Source organism: Podarcis vaucheri, assembly GCF_965113315.1.
Source record: "Podarcis vaucheri genome assembly, chromosome: 9".
NCBI classification, from domain to species: Eukaryota; Metazoa; Chordata; class Lepidosauria; order Squamata; family Lacertidae; genus Podarcis; species Podarcis vaucheri.
Window position 1 is genome coordinate 27,381,729 of NC_138767.1, and position 25,247 is coordinate 27,406,975.

Consider the following 25,247-nt stretch of genomic DNA (forward strand, 5'->3'; position numbering starts at 1 on the left):
ACAGTGTTTAAAGGCCTGGTGTGATCTAAAAGGAATCATCACCTGAAGCCATCACTGAATAGCGTTATGACGGTAGGCTACGGATTATAGAGGTAAAACAAAATATCTATATAACTTTGTGCAAAATGCAAAAAAGGGGGAGGAAACAACTGTGTTCCTGCCCTATATTTAATGACAAATTTCTTATAAAACAGTGCGCCCTCTTCCAAAATGTAATAGATTATTTCTTGCTTTCATTTGTTATTTCTGGGTGGGAGCTGCTTCTCCATGGCTCCGCCCATGAGTCTATGGTAGAAATATCAACAAGTCAGTACAACTTGGGACTGGGGCTCCTTGGGTTTATTGCGAACTTGTCCACATGATGCCACCATAATCAAAATGCTGCCTCGTATTATTTTTCCATTCAGTTAGGATATATTGCTTCCATGGAAAATTTGGTAAGGAAAAAAGACCCCATAGAAATGGTAAATCTGTATTATATCCAGGCAGCGAAGGAGGGAAAGGGATGCCATTTTGATTAAAACATTGTGTGGATCCTGTGGAAAAATTGCATACATAAGCAATACCAAGTGCTAGCAAAGTCACCTAATTAACACAAATGGAGTCCAGAGAGAGAGAAAAGACCTGATAACACTTTACTGAGCATGCTGAATTAAAACAGTGTATAATTTGAGGGGAAAGCAGCGAAGAGGCTTTGTCTTTTTAGTTCAGGCCTTGTAAGGAGATATTCAATGAAACATATAGAGGAAAAAATATCTCAGAACTACACAGCCAATTAGAAAACATGCTACCTCAGTAGAGATCACAACGTTCTGCCTGGTTGCTAAACAACTCCCTCTTTGTTAGCTGACTTATTGATAACAGAATTAGCCTTTAATTAAGACACAGAGTGATCCTTGCTGTTGCATTGCCAACATCAATTCTGCAACAAACCACCATGTAGAAGCACCACTTTCACATAAGACTGGTCACTGAAAACTTAGGGCTTGCCAATCAGAAGGTCGGCGGTTCAAATCCCCGCGACGGGGTGAGCTCCTGTGCCTGATCCCTGCTCCTGCCAACCTAGCAGTTCGAAAGCACATCAAAGTGCAAGTAGATAAATAGGTACCGCTTTGGCGGGAAGGTAAACGGCGTTTCTGTGCGCTGCTCTGGTTCGCCAGAAGCGGCTTTGTCTTGCTGGCCACATGATCCGGAAGCTGTACGCTGGCTCCCTCGGCCAATAAAGCGAGATGAGCGCCACAACCCTAGAGTCGTCCGCTACTGGACTTAACAGTCAGGGGTCCCTTTACCTTTACCTAACACAAGAGAATTTGGGTGATTCACCTAACTAAATCAAAACACTTTGCAGAAGAAAAGGTGTTTAAAACACTGTTGTGCACCATCCACAAAGAATGGCTGTTTTGCAATACAATGTTCTACCCCTGCCCTTTTTTGCCCTTGCACATCCCAGATCTTGCTGTCCACATGGGTGTAATATCTGTGCCCTATAATTCCTTTTACTGAGCTTCTTTGAAATTACCTAAGCATCTTTACAGAGAGGCAGGAGTCAATTGCTCCAAAAGCTAGTGAAGGTCAAACTAACCTTGGCTCAGATGTTAAGTAGACTTGATTATTATGAGCTTTCATGCTGACTGCATAAGGAGGGGAAACCTTATTTGTTTTCCAAGAGTTCTCTCTGCCAGGTTGTAATGGGGATGGGTCACTGCCATCCCTTTCATCCTGAAAAGGCTTGAAGCTTTGCACACATTCCAACAAGCACTTGCAAGCCTCAAGAGTGCTTGAGAAGTGCCTGTCTTTGCATACTCTTCCTTTCTGAAGACCAACAATTTTTTCTTCTAGACAGGCTCTGGTAGGGAGTCCGAGCCCATTGTAGACAGAGGTCCCTGGTGCTGTGCAGAGCATGTGTAGCATCCATTTCTTGCTGGGAATTCCACTGTTTGTAGTCTACCCCTTGTCATAGTCAGATCATTTCCTGTTGAGATTTATGCTTTCAGCATCTTTCCCCCCTCTGTAGAGGTGGGAGATCTATTTGTTGTTGTTGTTTAGTCATTTAGTCGTGTCCGACTCTTCGTGACCCCATGGACCAGAGCACGCCAGGCACTTCTGTCTTCCACTGCCTCCCGCAGTTTGGTCAAACTCATGCTGGCAGCTTTGAGAACACTATCCAACCACCTCGTCCTCTGTCGTCCCCTTCTCCTTGTGCCCTCCATTTTTCCCAACATCAGGGTCTTTCCCAGGGAGTCTTCTCTTCTCATGAGGTGGCCAAAGTATTGGAGCCTCAGTTTGACGATCTGTCCTTCCAGTGAGCACTCAGGGCTGATTTCCTTCAGAATGGAGAGGTTTGATCTTCTTGCAGTCCATGGGACTCTCAAGAGTCTCCTCCAGCACCATAATTCAAAAGCATAAATTCTTCGGCGATCAGCCTTCTTTATGGTCCAGCTCTCACTTCCATACATCACTACTGGGAAGACCATAGCTTTTACTATACGGACCTTTGTTGGCAAGGGGGGATCTATTAGGATGGGTATTTTTCATGCGACTTCTGCATGAGAGGTCCGGAGAGCAGCAACACAAGAACAGGTCTTTTCTGCAGTGGCTCCCCATTTGTGGAATGCTCTCCCCAGGGAGGTTCATCATTATACACCTTTAGGCGCCAGGCAAAAATGTTCTTCTTCAACCAGGCCTTTGGCTGATTAACATTCTATGTCATTTTAAATGTGTGTTTTTCAGGGAGGGGGTCATTGTTGGTTTGTCTTGTTCTTATTATGTATTTTGTGTTTTTATTTTGTATTTTTATGCAGTGGACCCCCCTAAAAAATATAGTTACGGCTCCAAACAAGACTGCCTTCCCTTTCCCAGGAGATTTAGATTAGCAGGGCCAGCAAAATTTGCAGAGATTCTTATGAAATTTCCTTCCACTACAGTCCATAAACTACTTGCTGCATTAAGTTCTGAAGCATGTCATTTTATATCTATCATAATATTTTAATAGTCTGTAACGTGATCTTTAAATTTGCAATCCATAAACTATACACAATGTTGTTGTTTTCTTCTAACTTAGAAAATATTGGGCCACAGTATTATTTGGTACATCTGCAATGCATGAGTATTAATTTTATTACCGGGTACTTGATCTTGCAGTGGTATTTGTATATCATTCCTGTGTATTAAAAGCACTTCAAATGCATTATGTAGTTGCAATTCCTACAACAACCCTGTAAGGGTGGGACAAGGCACCTATATGTCCCTCTTATGTTGCTGGAGTTCAATTCCCATCAACCCCAGCCACTGGCCAGGCAGGCTGGCTAGGGTTGACGGGAGCTGGAGTCTGACAATATATGGAAGGCTACAGGTTCCCCACCATTAAGAACAGGAGAATAGCCTGCTGGATCAGACCAATGGTGAAAGGTAAATCAGCAGTATTATTCCCCTTATTGCATATTGGGAAGGAGGGGCTGAAGCTGGGAGAGAGTGGGTTGCTTAAATCCCCCAAACAAGTGATTTTCAACATCACCCAATATATGACTATTTTGCACCCAGTACTGCTTATTGCAGGGTAAAATCATGCTTCCAATTATTGGCTGTTTGTTGAAGCAGGAAATATGTAGTTTATTCCACAAACCACATAATCCTACTTGTACAACGGAATGCCTCCTGCAATCTACAGGATCGCTCTGTAACTATTTGGCAGAAAGTGATTTGTGATCACACTTGGTGTAACTGTGAGCATATTTGCCCCCCTTGCAGTGCCAGCCCTACTATTAGGTAGAGTGGGAGGCCACGTCAAGCAGATAATTTGGGTGTCATGAAAGGGCAAAAAATGGTTAGCTATTTAATTTATTGTTGTGGTGTTTTTACTACCAGGGAGGAGAGGGGAAAGAAGTACTTGTGGGGTTTTCAGCCTCAGACGCCCCAAAAATGTGGCTGGTAAAGGGTACCATGTACCTTGTCCCGGGCAACAAAATGTCTGCCTCTGTGGCTTTCCAGTAATGTGAGGAGACTTAAAAGTTGGATTTTATAAGTTGAAAGTGCCCAAAAGATTAATTTGGTAATAAAAACAGTTTATAAAAACAGTTTTACGTCTTTTGCAGCAAGGGGCTGCGGGGAGATGGCTTCTCCCGGTGCTCCGAAGCCGGGCGGGGGGGCAGGGGACACCTCCCGCCGCAGCGGGGACACCTTTTGAAGGCAGGCGGGGGGGAGCAAAGACTTTGGCCCCCCGCCCGCCTTCAGAAGAGGTCCAGGACCTCTTCTGAAGGCTGGCGGGGGGCAAAAGTCTTTGTCCCCCCTGCCTGCCTTCCCAGGGGCTTTTAAATCGCCCCGGACAGCGGAGAAGTCCTCCGCTGTCCGGGGCAATTTTAAAATGCCGCCCGCCAGCATTTTAAGATCGCCCGGACAGCGGAGAAGTCCTCCGCTGTCCCGGGGTTTTTTTAAATGCTGGGGGTGGAAAGAAAAGCCCTTGTCCCCTCCCCCCAGCCTTCAGAAGAGGTCCGGGGACAGACTGTCCCCGGACCTGGTCTGAAGGCGGTTTCCCTAGGAACGCATTAATTGATTTTCAATGCATTCCTATGGGAAACCGTGCATCGCAAGACGAAAAAACCGCAAGACGAAGAGACTTGCGGAACGAATTAATTTCGTCTTGCGAGGCACCACTGTAACGCAATTCACTACAAGATGGAGTAGTAATGTCCACAAACCCTGGTAGATTCCAAAGCTGATTAGACAAATTAATGGATCAGAGGGAGTATGTCTCTGAATACCAGCTGCAGAGGAACAGCTGAATGAAAGGTCTAATGCACTCCTATCCTATTGAGGGCTTCCCACAGGCATCCGGTTAGCCACTGTGGGATGAGATAGGCCTTTGGGTCAGATCTAGCATGGCTGTTCTTCTGTTAGTGCACAGTGTTTCACCTGTACCTTAAGACAGTAGCAGAAGAACCGTGGAGAATGAATACCTCCTAATTACTCGCACAATCCACCAAAAGCTGGACAGCATTCAAAGTGCAGGTGCTGAACAAGCAGATGAGTTTACTGTATTCCCTCCAAGAGCTTTATTAATACATGTAAAACAGAACTTACCCCCACAACCTATTTTGTCCTATATTTTCCCTCCCCCATTTCCTGCAGCGCCACCACTTATACAGGCTAAGCAAGGATCAGGTTATTATAAGTCATTGGTTTTTATGTTTTCTATTAGTATGCTGTAATTGTGTTTAACACATCTTATGGCTTGCCTTGGGCCTTTGGGAAAGTGTGAAATACTAATGGAAATAAAGTAATACATTCCAGAAAGACTTTATCCTAAAGGCTCAGTATTGTTGGCTCATATCCTAACACACACACTTTTTTCTCTTCCGTACTGCAGGGTATAGGTTTTTTTTTTTTTAACAGCAGCAAACACACAAGTGCAGGGATTGTTACACAAAGGAGTTCCATGGTATGCTCAAATGGCTACCTTGCCGTCAAATTGACATGTTCCACCCTGCTTAATGGAACCCTGGCCATGTCGAACAAGCCAAGTTCAACAAATCTACCCATTGTTTAGAAAGATTTGGATCTAGGATTCTATACATGTGAATCAAACATCTGCTTCCCTAGAAACACCTCATTCTCATCTCATATCAAGTTGCAGAGCAACGGGTACTGGATTACACTTTTACGGCGGAGACAAGCTTGCAGTAACCAAAGAAGTGAATTCCAGGACTTGTAGTAAATCAGCCAAGCATGGATTGATTTGAAGAAAAGGTGAACCCAACTGGGTAACCTCATCTGGCAGTGCAGCCCCATAAGACAGATTAATTTTTATATCCCCACTCTCAATATTTATTTGATTAGATACCGCTGAACATTTTCCAGGTGTTTTGGGGTAATTGCATATTTCAAGGTTTATTAAAGATAGCAGAAGGTGCCCCTTTCTTCCTGCCACCTTTTTAACTGAACTTAGAGGAAAGAAACAATGGAAACTTATAGAAGAGATTCATTGTACGAAGTCAGCATGTTCTGAACAATTTGTCCCATTCCCATATACAGAGCCGGCCCACCCATGAGGCTGGGTGACGTGGCTGCCTCACGCGGCATCCTCCCAGGGGTAGAGTGCCCGTTCTACCGCCCAGCTCTGCTGCCAGTCTCTCCAACCTCTAGGGGCAGAGAGGGACTGGTGGCAAAGCTCTGGGGAATGCCTCCCCTCCTGCCGAGTCAACGAGAGGGGAGGTATTCTGTCACCCAGCTTTGCTCTGTCCCCTGCTCCTCCCACCCCATGGTGTGTTGGGACTTTGCATTGGATTCTGCTGAAGGGAGTAGCTAATGCAAAGCCCCACTGGCAAGTGTGAGGATCCAGAAAGGATCTTCCATCCACTTCCCGTCAGGTAAGACTCCCTATGGAGTTTGCACTCCTATCACAGGGGCAACAACAGGGCATTTCGTGTCAGCTGCCGAAACATCTCAGGCCACTCCTGAATATAAATATAGCTGTGTTGGGCTGTGTTAGGTGTTGCAAGAATATCAACAGTGTGGTGTAGCATCAAAAACAGCACCACTCTATTCTACCTTGCTCAGACCACACCTGGAATACTATGTCCAGTTCTGGGCACCACAATTTAAGCAGGATATTGACAAGCTGGAGAATGTGCAGAGGAAGGCAACCAAGATAATCAAGGGTCTGGAATCAAGCCTTATGAGGAACAGCTGAGGGAGCTGGTTATGTTTAGCCTGGAAAAGAGGATACTGAGAAGAGAGATGATAGCCATCTTCAAATAGCTAAAGGACTGTCACATGTAGCAGGTTGTTCCCTCCTGCTCCGGGGAGTAGAATTCAAACCAATGGATTAAAGTTACATGAAAGGAGATTCCGACTAAAAATCAGGAAGAACTTCCTGGTGGTAAGAGCTGTTCAGCAGTGGAACAGACTCACTCAGAGTGTGGTGAACTCTCTTTCCTTGAAGGTTTTCAGCATAGGTTGAGTGGTCATCTGTCATGGATGCTTTAGTTGAGATTCCTGCATTGCAGGGGGTTGGACTGGATGACATTTGGGGTCCCTTCCAACTCCTAAATTCTATGATTCTATGATACTGCTTTAAATGTATAGTGCAGATGAGGCCTTTGTCTTCTGATACCTGCTTACAAATCAACTCTTCCTTTTGCTTTTATGTTCAGATAAAACCAATCCTATCCGAAACATATAGCTAATTTGGTTCTTTATTTTCCTGATCTACGCGGTCTTTGTGCTTCTGCTAACCTGGAAAAAGTATGTAATGCATGAAGTGTATCAGCTGTTGCACTCAATCAAACTTCCATCAGCAGATTCCTTTGGTGGACTGGGAGCTGTGCAGATTGGATGCAGATTCATGTCTGGTTGTGAATCAGCCATGCATCCAGATGCAAAGGATCCAATGGAACCCTCATCTGTGCTGCCAGAGTTTGAATGAAGACATGTGGACTTCCATCAGTACTGCCATAGTGATGGGAATGTGCATTTCCACCCTTACAGTACTAGTTATGTGTCATGTCTGAATGATTCTGTCTTGTGGTGTAGCTGCTTCACTTTTTAAATGATTTTTAAGGTTGTTGGAAATTCCAGTGGACTCTTATATCTGCATAGTCTTAGAGGGGGTTTGGGAAATGTGTGAATTGTCCTTCAGCTCAATTTTAGTTTATAACCTTCAGCACCATAAAATACTGATTTGACTGACCCCTTCTTTACATTCAGTGGTTTCCATCAGATATAGAAAAACAAATCATTTTTCTTGCTTTGCTACGTTGTTCCCATGGAAGAAGTCAGCTAGTTTGTTTTGGGCTTTACTTTGTTACTATGATGAGTAGAGATGACTCATTCAACACTGGAAGCAGATTAGTGGAGTAAGAAAATATTGTTTTTAACTTGGTAACTTTTCACAGAATTACTTTTGTACAGCCTGGCACTGAAAAGGTTGAGTGGGGTGTGTGGGAAACCAGACTTCAAACCCAAAGCCTGCCAGTTAAGAATACAAGTGGAACAGCAGCAGCAAAAATCAGGGGTAAGCCATCTAAATACAGTACAGTGGTGCCCCACAAGACGATTGCCTCGCAAGACGGAAAACTTGCTAGACGAAAGAGTTTTTTCGTTTTGGAGGTGCTTCGCAAAACGAATTTCCTATGGGCTTGCTTCGCAAGACGACAATGTCTTGCGAGTTCCTGCTGGTTTTTTTCCCTCCCCCCCTTTTTCTAAGCCGCTAAGCCGCTTATCAGCTGATCCGATCAGCAGATAAGCCGCTAAAAGCCGCTAATAGCGCTAATCCGTCAATGGGCTTGCTTCGCAAGATGAAAAAACCGCTAGACGAAGAGAATCACAGAACGGATTCTTTTCGTCTTGCGAGGCACCATTGTACAGTAGGAATGGGTCCAGTCCAGCCCTACGGCCCTATGCCTAATTGGTTTGCAGGCCAGTGCCCGCCCACTCCAGTGATCCAGAGCAACCGGAGGAGGGTGGTGCCAAATGACCCTCCTCTTCTCCAGCCACGTGGGAAGATGGGGGTCCCCCCGCATGGAGTAGCCAGGGCCACACCATGCAGCAGATGCCACTGCCCCCGAGTCTCCAGATGAGCGGATATTTCTGATGTTATCCAGGAGAATTTTCTGTGTTGTTATAGGGGCAATGAAGAAAGCTGCTAAGGTGCTGACCACTAGACCTCACGGGATTCCACTCCTGCTTATGAGAAATGCATGCAAGTCAGAACACTAGCATAGAATTCTTCAGATTCCTAAATATTTTGTGTATCATTGAGTCTACAAACTTTGCCAGAGACAAATGGAAGAATCTGCGGGGGGGGGGGGGAAATTCTAGCGGTGTTAAGTGTTATTATAGGCGTCCTTGAAAAGCTGAATCAGACTATGATTTAGGACAGGATAACTGAGCTAGACGGACCTCTGATTTGATGCAGAAGGAGTACTATCACAAACCGCCAAAAGCTCTGCTAATAAATGGGAAATATATTCATTTGCTGTTTTAGAACAGTGTCATATGGGTGCAGACTTGGAATAAATAAGCACCCAGGCTCTTGATGCACTTTTATGGAGTCCTGGTGGGACCAAATGAGTTCTGCCAAATGACATAAAATGAAATTTCATCCGGAAGAAGAAAGGCAACACTGCCAAGTAATATAATCTGGAATATTTATCATCTCCTTAAATTGTAATATTATGCAGCATAAAAATGACATATTTGTCTAACACCTACTTACTTCATAATTGTTAAGGAGTTTGGGCTAATGTATTCCTACACAATATTCACAACTTTATTTTTAGCAGCAAATACGATACAAAACCTCCACAAGTATAGGATACATTATTAAATTAATTATTCAAAGCACTTACTTTTCTTGTTTTGCTTAATTCAAAATTGTCCTTTTAAACAGGATGTGAACTTTCCTTTCTTACTTTAAAATGTTTAAATCTGCCTCTTTCCCTCTTTTACTGTTGCAAAACACTAGCAGAGCAGTCCTTTGCATAGGGATTGGGGGGGGCGCTAGATGGGGCAGTGGTGTTCCTCTGCCAGCCCTACTGGACCCTGTTGGCCAACTACTGGTCACTGCCTGTGGCCCCAGCTGCCACTGTAGCAGAGCTATGGCTGTAGCAGTTGCCCTGCCATGCTGTAAAATCCCACCAGGCTGGGGCAAGAGAAGAGTGTGATTTGCCCCCTATTACCACCATCCTATGTTCTAGTTACTGCCATAAATGTTTGTAGTAAGCCACCAATCATGATCCTAATATCCCTCGTGGGCACTATTTGAATCCCATAAGCTTATAGGCGGTACTGTTTGTTGATTTTGTCCCACTGTATGTCATTTTGCATTTTCTAACAATGGACCTCGTCTGCCATTTTGCTGCACTCGCCAAGAGTTTTGACTCACTGTACTGCAGCTTTTCACACTATGCTTTGGATTTCACCATTCTGAATACTTAGGTGGCACCTGCCCATTTGTCTACATCATTGCTGACCTTGACCTCAAAGTATTTATGAACACAGTAAATTCTACCACCAGTTCCAGCACAGATCTCCATTATGAGACCTGTTCATTTTCCCCTATATTCTGCTTCCTTTAAAAAACAAACAAACAAAAAATATTCCCTATCAGAGAATGTGTCCTCTTACTCCATTTTTCTCTGGTATCTTTGCCATGGGACTTCATCAAAAGCTGTCCAACTGTATTATAACTACAAGGTCTCCCCTATTTACATGTATGCTACATTTGTCATTGAAAGAAATGAAGAGAGTTCTGAGCCACTTGCTGTGAACAGATACAGTTCAAATTGTGTCAACGTGGAAATACAGAAGTACAGTGCAGCCAAATAAAGATATGTGGTTCATTTAAATCATCCCGAATAAAGAAAATCATCCTCCAAATAAATCAACAGTCAGCTCCTTGGGAATGTCAAGGAAGTGTTCAGCTATAATTTTTAACAATTATAACAAAATGCATTACTCAAGTGCAGCTCGAAGCAAAGTATGGAACTGGAATATATTCCACATACTAGGGCTGGAGGTGGAAGGCCCACATATCAGATTACAGTGTAGGCAACTGCCAAGATGCATAACAAGAGGGATATTTAAGATACGCCATATTTAAGATGACCCAGTCAGATGGGCGGGGTATAAATAATAAATTATTATTATTATTATTATTATTATTATTATTATTATTATTATTATTGGCTGGGTAAAAGCATGCTCCTAATTTCAGCCCAATAATGCCTTTCTATCCCCTGATGGAATGTTGGCATTGTGAGGGGCTTTTGAACAAGGCACAGGTTTAGGACATCCTACTAAACCCGTGCTGTTCGGAATCTTCTTAAAACATAGAGCTCACAAATCAAATGGAATAGATCACCAACAGTCATTATTCACTCTGAAATGAGTGTCTTGGGTCACTAGCAATAGGATTATTATAAACTTTACAAGCATGTTCCAACAGCCAATCCATAGCTGTGGATGACTATGGGCAGGCGGCGATGCTGGCACAGCTTCGGATTGGCTGCAGGAAATTCCTGGAGCCAATCCGACGTCTCTGGGCAACACCCCTTCCTTCCTGCTGAGGTGGCCGCGTATGGCCAAGAGCTGTGCGGGAGGAAGCGGTGGTTGTGGGGAGGCTGCCTCCACCGCCCAGGCCAGCAGCATGGGCTCTGCGCCCCATGGACATCTGGCCGAGGCTGCGGCCGACGACGCTGCGGAGGCGGCGTTGGTGGCTGCGGCATGAGTGGCGGCAGGCGGTCCTTTCGGGAGAGGGGGTTCCTTACGGAGATGGTGGGTCCGGTCCCCCACAAGGTCTGAGGCCACAAGGCCCCCTCCTGAAAAAGTTTGCTGACCCCTGCATTACATCGTACAAGAAATCTAGTGATATATCTGGGCTAGTTTTATTAATGCTTTTCTTCTAAATATAATAACATTTTCAGTATTCTTATTTCTATACTTGCGACTGCAATTTGTTTTAACTGTCTTTAAATCTGAATTTTAAATTCACCCTGGGACCTGCTGTTGAGGGAAAGGTAATAAATTTATCATCATCATTATTAATGATAATAATGTAATCCAGGAAGCATAGTTCTATGGTCTCTGAACGTTCCCATTTACTCAGCTGAAAATACATCCAACCACTAATCAGGAGAACTCAGTTTTATGTTCTATACAAAACTTAGTATTAATAATAATAAATAAAAATATGAAATACGATCACTCTCCAAACATGTGCATAGACATGTGGGACAGATCATATAAAATACTGAAGTTAGCTTTCTTATTAAATCTTTTATGGCTCTCATAAATGCTTGTTTTCCATGGCACACAATGCCTTCTGACAACTTTGCCACACAAGACCATTTTGTTTTATTCCAGAAACATTTTTTTTACATTGTTTTAATTTGCTTTAATTACGTACATGCCATGGGAAAGAGTCTATAACATCATTTGAGAGACAGCTAAAGAAGCAGGATAGGTTTGGTCTGGAGGCCAAGGGTAGAAAAGATAAAGGGGGACATGTTGCAATTTTGGAATATTCAGAAAAATAAATGTTCCCAGTTGTGCTTCAGCGGCTCAGGAAAGAAATTCACCACGTGGAGTGGAGTAGCTATTTTATCTTCCCTTTTCATTAACCAGGTCTCACACAGCATTCATTCTTCTGGTGTTGAACAGAAAATGGTTGTGAGCAAGTGAATTCAAGTTGAATCCGAATATCCCCGAAGTCATTACAACTTGGGGAAGAGGATACTTTATCTCTGATTATTATTATTATTATTATCATCAGTTGTCACTGATGGCAAAGTTCTGCCGTGACAAAGTTCTGCAGCTTAATGGTGCTCCTGAGTCCAAGAGCTGTTCCAGGAATTTCAAGTTGCAAATAGGCCTAGGAATGGTTTACAGTACACCAACACCATCTGATGAAAAGGCTGCAACTCTACTTTTTCAGGGTTTGCACTTTAACTCTGCCATACATGTAGCCTCAAGATGACTAATATGTTTGGTGTATGATTGCACAGAACTGTAGATCTGGAACACAGGGACCATATAGTCCAACCCCCTGCGGTGCAGGAATCTTTCACCCAATGTGGGGCTTGAACCCACAACTCTTAGATTAGGAGTCTCATGCTCTACCAACTGAACTATCCCTCAGGGCCTTAGCTAACTGTTGGTGAGGTTCAGATGGATCTTAGCACATTACAAAAATATTGGATTCCTTCAAAGTCTAAAGGCGCCAATTCTAATTTCTAAAATACTTACCGCCTTTAAGATCACATGCTTGTTCCCTTGTTCCCCATCTTCCATAATAATCTTGGTAACTGAGACAACCATCCTGGGTTTACTATCCATGAGCCATCTTTAAACAGCAAGGACATGTTGGCCAAAGCTCAAAAACTGGAACTGTTATTAAGGGCCTCTAAACTTGAGATCAATTGTATCACAAGTTTACCAAGTTTTTGCTGAATATTTTATGTGTGAATTTAACTTACTGTAGACCAGATAGTCACATAATGCAAAAACCACACTATTTTAATATGAATTTATTTATATTACGGAAGTAGGAAATGGAGAATTCCAACAATCCATCTCTGGCATTCATACAAAGGAGAAATAACTTTATTATGTACTCTTAATTCCACTCTGGTCAAACCCTTCTGCAGTCACACCCTTACTCTATTTCTTACTTTTGTTACTTTTGTTGTAGACTATCCCTTGCTCTGAAAATAAAATGGCAAAGAAAATAAGTTTGCATCATGCCAGTCTGGCAGACTGTAAAGAATATCAGAAGGAAGTGCATGAAAAAATCTTAGTTTTCCTAAAACCACTTCAAAAAATACAGCAACTGGATTTTCAGAATAATTTTTCACAACATTCCACTTTAAAAAACTGCACTCAGCCTCCTCCCAATCTATTTGTTTTAGTTCGCTCCTTGTCTAATTTAAACAGTATGTGTTTTATAGTTAGCAATCCAGATTGGTAATCCAAGCTCCTTTGGATTTGGTTTGTTCTGTTCTCTGTCATCTTCCAGTTGTTCCATACTTAACAGGGACAGGTCATCACCTGGACAGAAACACTCCATAGCCAGATGAACAAATGACTGTCACGCAGCCTGAACAGACTGCCTAACAGACTGTGAACTGTAGGTCTTTTCTGCAGAGCATTTACTGGTGGCTCCATAACTCTGGCTCTCACTTTGTTTCCAGCTGTTCCAACAGAAGTAAAACAGTTTCCATTTTATTAAAACAACCTTGCTGATACTAACATGAGTGAAAGGAGAGTGCTTCCCCACTGCCCGCATTCATGCTCCATGCTAACTTTTGTGATTCTTCATACGCCACCACACATACAGGCACACAAAGATATCATTTCCGTTTGCAGTGGAATAATATTTTGGTACCCACCCTGCTTCAGACATGCCTGCACACCCAGTGCACAAATGTGTGGATTCAGCCCAGAAAATATACGTAATTACATAAACAGCCACCAGGTGGGAGGTTTCATTTATGGATAAGAGAACAATTTACTTGGAAATGGTCCACAACAGGAAAAGGTTCCTTCATATGTCATGTTTTATTAGACTGTATATTTGTGAGTACACCCGTGTCTTATAATTTTTGTAATATACGTAGAATGATGGTAGCCACAATAAAAGTAACAGACAAGGGGGGGGGGGGACTTGCATCTTAGATGTGAATACGTGCTATCGTCATAACTTCAGGTTTCTGACCTCTGCACTTAGGGGGAAAAGTTTAGGGCCAAAAATGAACTCCATGCTGTTCTCATGATCAAGTATGTTACATTATCTGTTGCGAGTTATCCCAACACTGCACATAATTATGACCAGCAGAAGCTGACGGCCAGCGTCGTTGTTCAGAAGACACTATATCAGGCATGATCTTAAAGCCCTAAGCTTAAAACCAAGATGAGTGGGCAATGATAAAACTACAGTAACAGCGAAACTTTTGTACACAGTTATCAGAATGAATGATAAAGGTTGTGAAATGGACTGCACATCTAAAGTGTTATAAATAACAAGTTTGTTTTCAGCTGCTTTGGTGATACCGAAAACACATTTCTAACTTTCTACAAGAAGGAATTATACTATGGGAATACAATATGTCAACAAGTGATTCGATTAGCATATTTTTGATCCTAGGATATGGCCTTTTAAAATACAAGCTTGTGAACTGGATTAATATGGTATGAAACGGTAGAAACAGCCCTTTTAAATTTGCACTCGGACACATCATGCTATGACAACATTAACAGCTGAAGATGCAGACAATATTGAGCTGTGTAACAATGCACTGGTTAAGTTCTTTAAGATGTTCTTGCCAAAGTGCTTACTATGGCTTTAAACTCAAATTGGCTTTCTCATTGGACTGAGGTTTCAGTGGACATCTTGCGCATTGGCCAATGACTGTCTGAGTGATTGTCTCTTGCAATAAGAATGGGGACTTGCATATGACAACAAACTGGGACAACTTGAGCTTTCATTCATTCCCTTGGAACTTTTGTTTGACTCTCCAGATGAGGCTCTTCTGCTGGCTCAAGGCTCCTGATTCTACCTCTCCCCCCCAAGCTGTGTTAATAAAAACAGAACTCAAATGATGCTCACTAGTTGCTGGTAGCTTCCACATGAATGGAGTGACAAGAGGCTTTTATGCATTGTATATCCATGCAAATCAGCTGTTATCATAATATTATGAAGTGGGTAGCTCTCAGTTGCCAAATGCTTAGTTAACAAAGCACAAGTTCTGATTTTAGTTCACTCATTAACCCACTTCTCTCCTAAACCTCAGCTAAGGACAAAACTTCCAAGCGAAGTTAAATGTCAGATGTTCCAGGAGGAGGGTACCTGTGCTAAGTCTGCAAGAGCACATGCAGACACCCTAGTCCACAAAAGCTTGTGCCACAATAACTCCGTTTGTATTTGCCATACTTGTGCAAGAGAGATTTTAGAAGAGGCATCTTGCGAGGCGCAGACACTCGCCAATTTCAGTTTTCAAGGGTTATTGAAATTGACACCCACCCTTTAAAAAAAACCCTAGCGCCAACGTCTTACCTTCCCGTGATGAATTGACTCCTGGACGGGGTGCACATGGGCTGGACGTAGTAGTTCTCCAGCTTCACCCCTTCCGCCGCCAACTTATCCAAGGTGGGCGTCCTGATCTCCGAGCCATGGTAGCCCACGTCCCTGAACCCCTGGTCGTCCGCCAGGATGAAGATGAGGTGTGGCGGAGTAGGGGCGGGCTCCGCTTCGGGTCCTTCTTCCAACTTGGCCGTCGCGCCCGCGCTCTCGGGGTCGCCAGCCGCGTCCCAAGCCAGATAGCCGTAGGTGAGCAGGCTGAGCACGGAGAAACCGGCCAGCAACCCCCCGGCTAGCATTTTCCCTCGGCAGAGCCGGGCCAAGAGCTGCACGCCCCCTCCCCGCCTCTCCCGGGGGGAGGCAAAGGGCCACGAAGAGGCAAGCCGTCAAGGGGTCCCTCCGCGGCAGCAGCGGCGGCAGGGCGAGCCCATGCTGACAGACGAGGTCGAGCGCAGCGCCCTCTGAGAGCGGCCGTCGGGGCAGCCTTAGGCGTCTCCAAGCATCCCCAGGTGGCCAGGCAGCCTCCAGCCAGCGACGCCGACCGCTGCCCGCTACTCCATCCTAACCCTAGAAGAGGCACGGCCCCCGTCTAGGCTAGCGGGCACAGGCGGCGCCAACGCTGCTGCCGGGAGGGAGGCGCGGGGCGCTCCATCTGCAGCGTCTCCCCGAAAAAGGCGCCCGCTTTCCTGGTGGGCGCGAAGGGGCGAGCCCACAGGACGCCGTCCTTCCCTCGCTGCAGGAGCGCCGGCGAGCAACTCTCGCTCCGCTCCCTTTCCCTCCTGCCGCCTCCCTCGCCCCCACCCATCCCGGGCGAGCAAAGCCAAACAAAACGCCGGCCCGCCTCAGCCCAGGCGCACGCGCGCGCGCCTCCCGCTGGAATTGACCGGCGAGGAAGGCGCTGGGCCATCCCCGAGGGGAGGGCGAGCTGAATGGGCTCTCCCGGGTTCCCACAGCTGTCTTGCTTAGGAGAAGGGAGAGTTTAGCCCCGGGCTTCAGCCTTGGAGCGTCCCAAGTAATAAAGGGTGCCTCTGAGAAAGTACAGAATGCACCCACCCCGCCCTCTTGTCGCTGTATTTCCTTCCAAGACGGATCTGAGGACTTTCAGGTCACACGTGGACACTTCTGAGCAGCCCTGAAATAAATTCAGTACCGAAACCAGAAATAAAGTTCTGGAATCTGTCGTGATCCTGTAATAACAGGTGTGGCTTCCACAGAGTCCTTCCAGAAGTCGGAAAAATCCTTATTCAGCCCTGAAAGTTTAAAGAATCCTGTTTTGTTTTGTTTTTTGCATATGGCCACCCTGAAGGGGAAAATAGATATATGTCGGAATACCATATGCACGCTGGAAGAATAGCTGCAAAACAATCATTTAAACCAGTGGGGATGGAACCACAAGACAGCAGGAGACTGTGTGTAGGAGAGCATATAAAACTGCAAAATAAAAGGAAGCCATATGTTATGTACTGAGTTGAATAGGATTCAAACTGCAGCAGTCTGATTGGTCCTAGAACAATAGGATCCAAATTGCAGCAGTCTGATTAGTCCTAGAACAATAGGATTCAGAATGCAGCAGTCTGATTGGTCCAAGAACAATGCAGCAGTATGATTGGTTGGCAGGAACCACCCAATCCTGCTCCAGATAGAAGTGAATCCACAACCTGATTGGCTTACAGTAGAATTCCGGAATTAGCCAATCATGTGCAGCCCATTGTGTAAATAGTGTATATAAAGCAGATACTGTGAGGGGACTTTCATTCATTCCTCCTCACCACTATGAGCTGAATAAAGAGCATGAAATCACTTTGCGACTCCGAGTATATTTCACTGGCGACGAAGGTGGGATCCCGCTGAGCTGACTGCCACACACAGCACCGCAGCACCGCCACCTGCCGCACCGCTGCCTCGCACCGTGTATCCAGGCTTCAGCTCCGGGACACAAGGAACTCAGAATGGCAGCCAACAGCAGCTTCTCGCCATTCAACCCAGCATCTGGAGACTGGGAAGCGTACGCCTCCCGTTTCACCTTCCTCCTAGAAGCCAAAGGGGTCACCGACGAAGAAGACGCCAAGAAGAGGGCGATATTCTTCAGCGTCTGCGGAGAGGAGACGTTTGAAATCGCCCGGGCTCTCCTTGCGCCTGAAGACGTCGCTACTGTTCCATACAAAACAATAATGGAACAGCTGAAGGGGCACTTTTCGCCGCAGCCCTCAGTGGTGGCTCGTCGAAATGCCTTCTACGCAAAGCGACAAGCCCCTGGGGAAACCATAACTGGGTTTGTGACCTCTCTCCGCCAAGCCGCCCGGTTCTGCAACTTCTCAGAGCTGGAGAACATGCTTCGTGACCGCCTCGTCGGTGGCCTGAAGGATGAGAAGCTGCAACGACGCCTCTACGCTAAGAAGGACCTAACGTTCCAGGTCGCTCTGGAGGAGGCCCTGGCAACGGAAGCTGCCGAGAGGTCGACGCAAGAGGCACGGCCGAGCCTGCCATCCCAACCGAGGGTCCACCATGAAGACCTCACCGACGACTCAGGATCCGACAGGGAGGAGGTGCACCGAGTACAGCAGCGCACTCAAGCAGCGCACAGACCACAGCTGCCTCGACGAGAAGGAGGAAACTGCGCAAGCTGCGGGGAGAGTCACGAGAGGAGGACCTGCCGTTTCCGCAACGCAGAGTGCAGGCAGTGCAGAAAATCGGGACACATCGCCCGGGTGTGTCGGGCTCGGCCCACCCGACACCAGGCATCAGATGACCAACCCAAGAGCCCCAGGTCCCGGGGCCCAACGCACCAAGGCAACTCGACGGAGCTCACAGACTGCCAGGTATACCAGTTGCCCCACCCCAACGTAGAGAAAATTTATGTAGAGGTACAGATAGAGGGGGCCCCATGCCGCATGGAGCTTGACACGGGTTCAACTCTATCCATAATCTCGGCAAAGACCTTAAGGAAACTGTGTCCTACTGGGGGTCCCAAACTCAGGCCGGCCCCATTCACCCTCCGGGACTTCCAGAAACGTAAGGTCCCCACAATGGGGGTGGGGAGCTTCAGGGTGCAATACCGAGGGCGGACGCGGCAACTAGACTTGCTTGTGGTCAAGGGCCCCTACATTAGCTTACTGGGATTGGCATGGTTTGGACCACTGGGGCTAGCTGTCACCGGGGTGAACCACACTAGCTTACAAGTGGACGTGGACGCCATATGCAAGGAATTTCCAGGGGTTTTCGACGGGAAATTGGGACAGTATACGGGCCCCCCCATTGCGCTACAGCTTGACCCCGCAGTACGACCGGTCAGGCTCAAGGCCCGCCGGGTCCCGTTCGCCTTGAAACCCCGTATAGATGAGGAATTGGACCGACTCGTGGAGCAAGGAGTGCTGGAGCCGGTGCCTAATGCCCCCTGGGAAACTCCAATCGTCACACCCGTCAAGCCTAATGGTTCGGTCCGCATCTACGCAGACTACAAATGTACCATAAACAAGGCCCTCACGGCCCACGCATACCCAGTGCCAGTGGTCAGCCATGTCCTTGCCACCCTGGCTGGGTCGAAAATTTTTGGCAAGCTGGACTTGGCCCAAGCATATCAACAGCTGCCAGTAGATGAGGCCACAGCAGAGGCACAGACGATTGTGACACACAGAGGAGCGTTCAGGGTAAAGCGGCTGCAATTCGGGGTCAGCGTGGCACCAGGCATATTCCAGAATTTAATGGACTCTCTCCTCAAAGGGATTCCTGGTGTCACCCCCTTCTTCGATGATGTGTTGATTGCCGGGCCCACACCAGAGGAGTTTGAGGACCGCCTCCGCACCGTTCTGCACCGTTTCCAGACGGCGGGTCTCAAGGTGAAGCGGGAAAAATGTCTACTAGGAGTGCCTCAGGTGGACTTTCTGGGATTTATGGTGGACGCAGAAGGGGTCCACCCGACTGGGGACAAGGTACGGGCCATTTGTGATGCCCCAGCGCCCAAGAGCAAGACTGAACTTCAGGCCTTCTTGGGACTATTGAACTTTTACCATTCCTTCCTTCCCCACAAGGCGGCGGTAGCGGAGCCCCTACACAGACTCCTGGACAAGCGGGCCCCTTGGGTGTGGGGCCAGCGCCAGGAGGCCGCATTCCAGGCAGTCAAGGACTTGCTTGTCTCAAACTCTGTCTTGGCACACTTCGACGAGAGGCTGCCGGTGGTGCTAGCATGCGACGCCTCACCCTATGGCATTGGCGCTGTCCTGGGGCACCAACTCTCGGATGGAAGAGAGGTACCGGTGGCGTACTTTTCCCAGACACTCAATGCAACCGAGCGGAACTACTCGCAAATTGACAAGGAGGGTCTGGCAATCGTGAAGGGAGTAAAAAAATTCCATGATTTCTTGTATGGGCGGCCCTTCACCGTGGTGACTGACCACAAGCCGTTGCTTGGCTTGTTTGCCCCCGAAAAGCAGACCCCCCAAGTGCTGTCTCCTCGGGTCCTCAGGTGGTCAATTTTCCTTGCCAGCTACCAGTATGCACTGATTCACCGACCTGGGAAGGCGATGGGCCATGCGGACGCCCTCAGCAGGCTACCACTGCTGGAAACAGGCCCCGACCCAGCACCTGCACAAGAGGTTATGAGCCTGGAGCTGCTTCCCGACCGCCCCATTCAAGCAGAAGAAGTTGTACACCATTCCAAGAAAGATAGGGTCATCTCCCGGGTCCTGGACTGGGTGTGGAGGGGATGGCCCAGCAGCAGCCCCGGGCCAGAATTCGCTGGCTACACAACCCGCAAACATGAACTGTCGGCGCACAAGGGGTGCCTGTTATGGGGAAGCAGAGTCGTTGTTCCCCAGCCCCTCCGCAAAAGGGTCCTCACAGCCCTACACGAGACACATCCAGGGGTAGTAAGAATGAAGGCCCTTGCCAGGAGTTATGTGTGGTGGCCGGGGATTGATGGAGAGATAGAGGCCTGGGTCAAACACTGCCAGCCCTGCCAAGAATCCCGCCCAGATCCCCCAAGGGCCCCAGTCCAGTCCTGGGAGTCCGCCCGAGCACCATGGTCACGCCTGCATGTGGATTTCGCTGGCCCCTTTCAGGGGAAAACATTCTTCATAGTGGTGGACTCCTACACCAAATGGCTGGAAGTCGCACTGGTACCGTCCACTTCCACGTCCGCAGCCATCCGGGTACTACGCAGGCTGTTTGCAACCCACGGGCTCCCTGACACTCTCGTCTCAGACAACGGGACTGCATTTACGTCAGGAGAATTCCAAACCTTCACAGCACAGAATGCCATCCGCCACATCCGTTCGGCACCGTTCCACCCTGCCACCAATGGCCAAGCAGAACGCATGGTGCGGACCACCAAGGACACCCTGCGCCGCATGACGCAAGGGGACTGGGAGTACCGCCTTGCCACATTCCTTCTAGCACAGCACAGCACCCCCAGCTCAACGACTGGCCGGAGCCCCGCTGAACTACTAATGGGTCGGCGCCTTGCAATCAGATTGGACCGCCTTCACCCCGATAGAGCTCAGGATGAGGTAGTGGTGGGGGAAGGCAGGAACCCCCGGACCTTTGAGGCCCAGGACCCAGTGTACGCAAAGAATTTTGGGGCAGGCCCAGCATGGGTACCCGCCACAGTCACCAGGGTCACTGGCCCAGTGTCGTACGAGGTGCTAACGGATGGGGGGCAATGCTGGCGCCGCCACTGCGACCAGATACGGCGACGATTCCCGGGAGAAATCCAGGAGGAGAACATGTCAGAGGAGTCCCAAGGGAACAGCGGGGCAGTGAGGCCCATAGAGCAGGAGGGGCCAGCAGGAGAGGCAGAATCAGTAAATACAGAGAGGACCCGTGAGGCCAAAAGGACACCAGAACCAGAACCACGACTGAGCGAGCCGGTTGCGCCAGACCAAACAACCCCATCACAGCCAGCATCCTTGGAACACAAGCCAGAACCTGGAGCCCGGACCAGGGAACACCCCAGGCCGCAACGCACACGTAGGCCGCCGGCATACCTTGAGGACTATGAATGCGACCTCCCGGGCAGGACTGGAACTTAGAGGGGAGGGGTGTTATGTACTGAGTTGAATAGGATTCAAACTGCAGCAGTCTGATTGGTCCTAGAACAATAGGATCCAAATTGCAGCAGTCTGATTAGTCCTAGAACAATAGGATTCAGAATGCAGCAGTCTGATTGGTCCAAGAACAATGCAGCAGTATGATTGGTTGGCAGGAACCACCCAATCCTGCTCCAGATAGAAGTGAATCCACAACCTGATTGGCTTACAGTAGAATTCCGGAATTAGCCAATCATGTGCAGCCCATTGTGTAAATAGTGTATATAAAGCAGATACTGTGAGGGGACTTTCATTCATTCCTCCTCACCACTATGAGCTGAATAAAGAGCATGAAATCACTTTGCGACTCCGAGTATATTTCACCATATTTATTATGGGATGTGCTAGTGGTGGAGAGAATAAGATGAGCTAGAGGAATCCAAAAAATAAAATGATAGCACATGGGAATGCATCTATCATAAACAAACACAATAATGAAGGATTAAATTTACAGAAGTCCAAAAATTGGGCAATTCACTAAGCACTGTACAGTCAGGTAAAACCATTGTAATTGACCATAACATCAGCTGAAAGATAAAAGAAATGGCTAAGTGCTGGAAGTTTAATACTCTCAGCTAAGAGGGAGTTTCACAGAACTGGGACCACAACTGAACACACAGCTCCTGGTGGATATCAGCTGTCCATCCAAGCCATAGAAACCACAAACTGTGGTTCCCACGCCTCCCAGACTTCAGTGATTGGGCAGAAATATGAGGAATCAAGTGGTCCTTAAGGTATTCAGGATAGGTGTTGTTAAGGGCCTTGTAGAGAACCTGACCTGGTAGCATGTGGGCAGCCAGAGCAAGCTTTTAAGTATCAGTTACAGTATTGGCCCGAATATAAGCCGCACCCACAAATAAGCCACACTTTTAAAATTCAAGGGGGAGAAAGAAAAAAAGACAATACCCAAATATAAGCTGCTCCCTTAAAACTGGGTTATGGGCTGAAAATCGCTGCGGTTGGTAGAATTGTAACTGAGCCAATTTAAGCCTTTGATCTTGAAAGCCCACAAAAGTTACCGTACAATTGCAAATCACTATTCAGTTGCTACAATTCTGCAGGCACTCACACCCATAAATGGCAAATGTAGAAGAAAATCCTACAGGTTAACTGCACAACAGTCTCAAGCTCACAAATCTGCAATAAAACATTTTTTTAATTTCATTTTACCGTATGTCTGTTTCAGCAGCGATATCGTAAAAGCCAATTTTTGTAATCCACTGAGCCTCTTGTGCTTGCCAATCAGAAGGTCAGTGGTTCAAATCCCCATGATGGGGTGAGCTCCCGTTGCTCTGTCCCAGCTCCTGCCAACCTAGCAGTTTGAAAGCACACCAGTACAAGTACATAAATAGGTACCGCTGCAGCGGTTTCTATGCGCTCTGGTTTCTGTCACGATGTTCCATTGCGCCAGAAGTGGTTTCATCATGCTGGTCACATGACCCGGAAAGCTATCTGTGGGCAAACGCCGGCTCCCTCAGCCTGAAAGCGAAATGAGCGCCACAACCCCCTAGTCTCCCTTGACTGGACTTAACCGTCCAGGGGTCCTTTACCTTTTTACCTGTGCTGTAAGGTGTGCAGGCAATGTATTGGACACTTTGTATAGATTGGGGTGGCCAGCTCTCAAGAGACTGTGATCTACCTTCAGAATTAAAAACTGGCAGTGACCTACCCCCTGTTTTTTTTTGGGGGGGGGGTTCAGCTCAAAGTTGTTGAGCTTTCTTAGGGGGGAGGAAAGCCCCATTTTGGGGGGCTTAAAAAAAAGCTTGTTTGGGGGGAAGATCCGTTTGGGGGGGTTAAAGGCAAGGGACAAGGGTAAAGTCACTCACAAAAAGGTCGCAATGGATCAAAACAGCAGCACATAGAAAGCTGTTTTCCCTTCCAGAGACCATACAACAATGTAGGGCGGGGCGAGGTGTGTGGCAGGAGTCAGTTTTAGCTACGCTAAGGAAAGGGAGCCAGAGATCGAGCGCGATCTACTAAAACCTTGTGGGGATATACCAGTAGATCGCGACCGACCTGTTGGACATACCTGTTATAGATATTCAGTGCTCAAGAAAACCTTTGGTTTAAGACAGTGGTGGCCAAACTAGCTAACAGGACCAGTGGTCAGGGGAGATGGGAATTATAGTCCCAAAACAGCTGAAGGGCCAAGTTTGGCCACCACTGGTTTAAGATCAGATTTAAGGTGATCTCATGTTGCCTCCCCAAGCCAAGGGAGTCATTCAGTTTGTTCATCACCATTCTTTCCTTGTGCTTCTGCTGTATCACCCTTTTGACTCTATGGTTGCATAGCTCTACATCCAATGCATCCTGCTGACATTCCAAACAACTGAATCACCACTGATGTCCCTTCCCCTTCTACATGTAGATATTCACATGATCTTACAAGCCTTTTAATGCCTCTTGTCCATTGTTTTCAGAAATCACCATTCCTTGATTTATGAGTAGGATGGGCGAATCTGTCAATTTTGGTTTCTCTTATTTCTCCTTTTTACAAGTTCAGTTCTTCACATTTCAATATCAGCTTGTGATTTTTTTTAAGTCCTCATGAAAATTCATCCATGATTTTCTCCTAATATACAGAGTTTCGTATAATTTTTTGCCTAATATACACATTTCTGTAAAGCAATAGTTCCTAATTTAATGCATTTTTGCATATCATTTTCACAAATATATGCATTTTTATGCACACTGTACCCTAGTACGTATATGCATTTTTTGTACAAATTATTTGGCTGGGGACCTGCATTGCAAAACTTGGGCAAATACAAATTTTGAAGGATGGCTGTGTTTTGCTTCATCTATTTTTTTGGGAAGCATGAATTACGGTACGTAGCTTCACCTTTAAATGTGAATTGCATTATATTTCATCCCCTCCCCAACTTATGAAATATATACTTATTTTCAAGGGAAACATGCATAGGATTGTGCTCCACATATGTCTGCAATTTTTAAAAAGGTCACCCCACCCCCCGTTATTCTTAATTTAGTTGGCCATGCCCATGTTCCAAGCCATAGAGTTACACTTTATTTTATCTCCATAGCCATGCCCTTACAACATGGTGTTATTTTTCTTTAGTTTACTTAGTACACATTGCTGGTGCCATGTCTCTTGACAGGCCATTTTAGCATCTCTTTGTAGAGGTTTCTTTCGTTGCAAAAATATTGTTTGCAGTATTTCAAATACCACCACAAAACCTGGAAAATATGAAAGCACAGGATCTATTTTCAACCACAGACTGGCTTGATTTGCTGCCTCCCATTCTGGTGCCACTGAAGAATATGCCTGGAAAATGTAACTTTAAAATATTAGCAACTTGGTTTCTTAGAAATGTATGCATACATCAATATTATTTCGTTGAGCTGAAGTGCTCTTCCATGTAATCAAATGGCCTTGATTGGACCTGATTGATCTTACACACCACATTTTCTAAATCTCTTCACTGCAGCCTTTCCTTCTTAACTGATCATATAGTGGAGAGGTTAAGAGCATGAGTTATGAGATGGAAATCTCTGGTTGAAATCTGAGGTCAGCCATGTCTACTGTCTATCTCTAGGCAAGTCTCAGATTAAGCAACCAGGCTCTCATATAC

At 46.5% G+C, this 25,247-nt stretch overlaps 1 protein-coding gene across 1 annotated transcript in view; it reads right to left on the reverse strand.

Moving 5' to 3' along the window:
* The window catches only part of ARSJ (arylsulfatase family member J), a 33,500-nt gene extending 17,143 nt beyond the window's left edge, over positions 1–16,357 (reverse strand). Inside the window, exon 1 of the mRNA XM_082236971.1 lies at positions 15,548–16,357. Within this exon, the coding sequence (XP_082093097.1) occupies positions 15,548–15,870 (323 nt within the window). The 5' untranslated portion in view covers positions 15,871–16,357. The remainder of the gene's footprint in view (positions 1–15,547) is intronic.
* Positions 16,358–25,247: the final 8,890 nt, after the last annotated feature.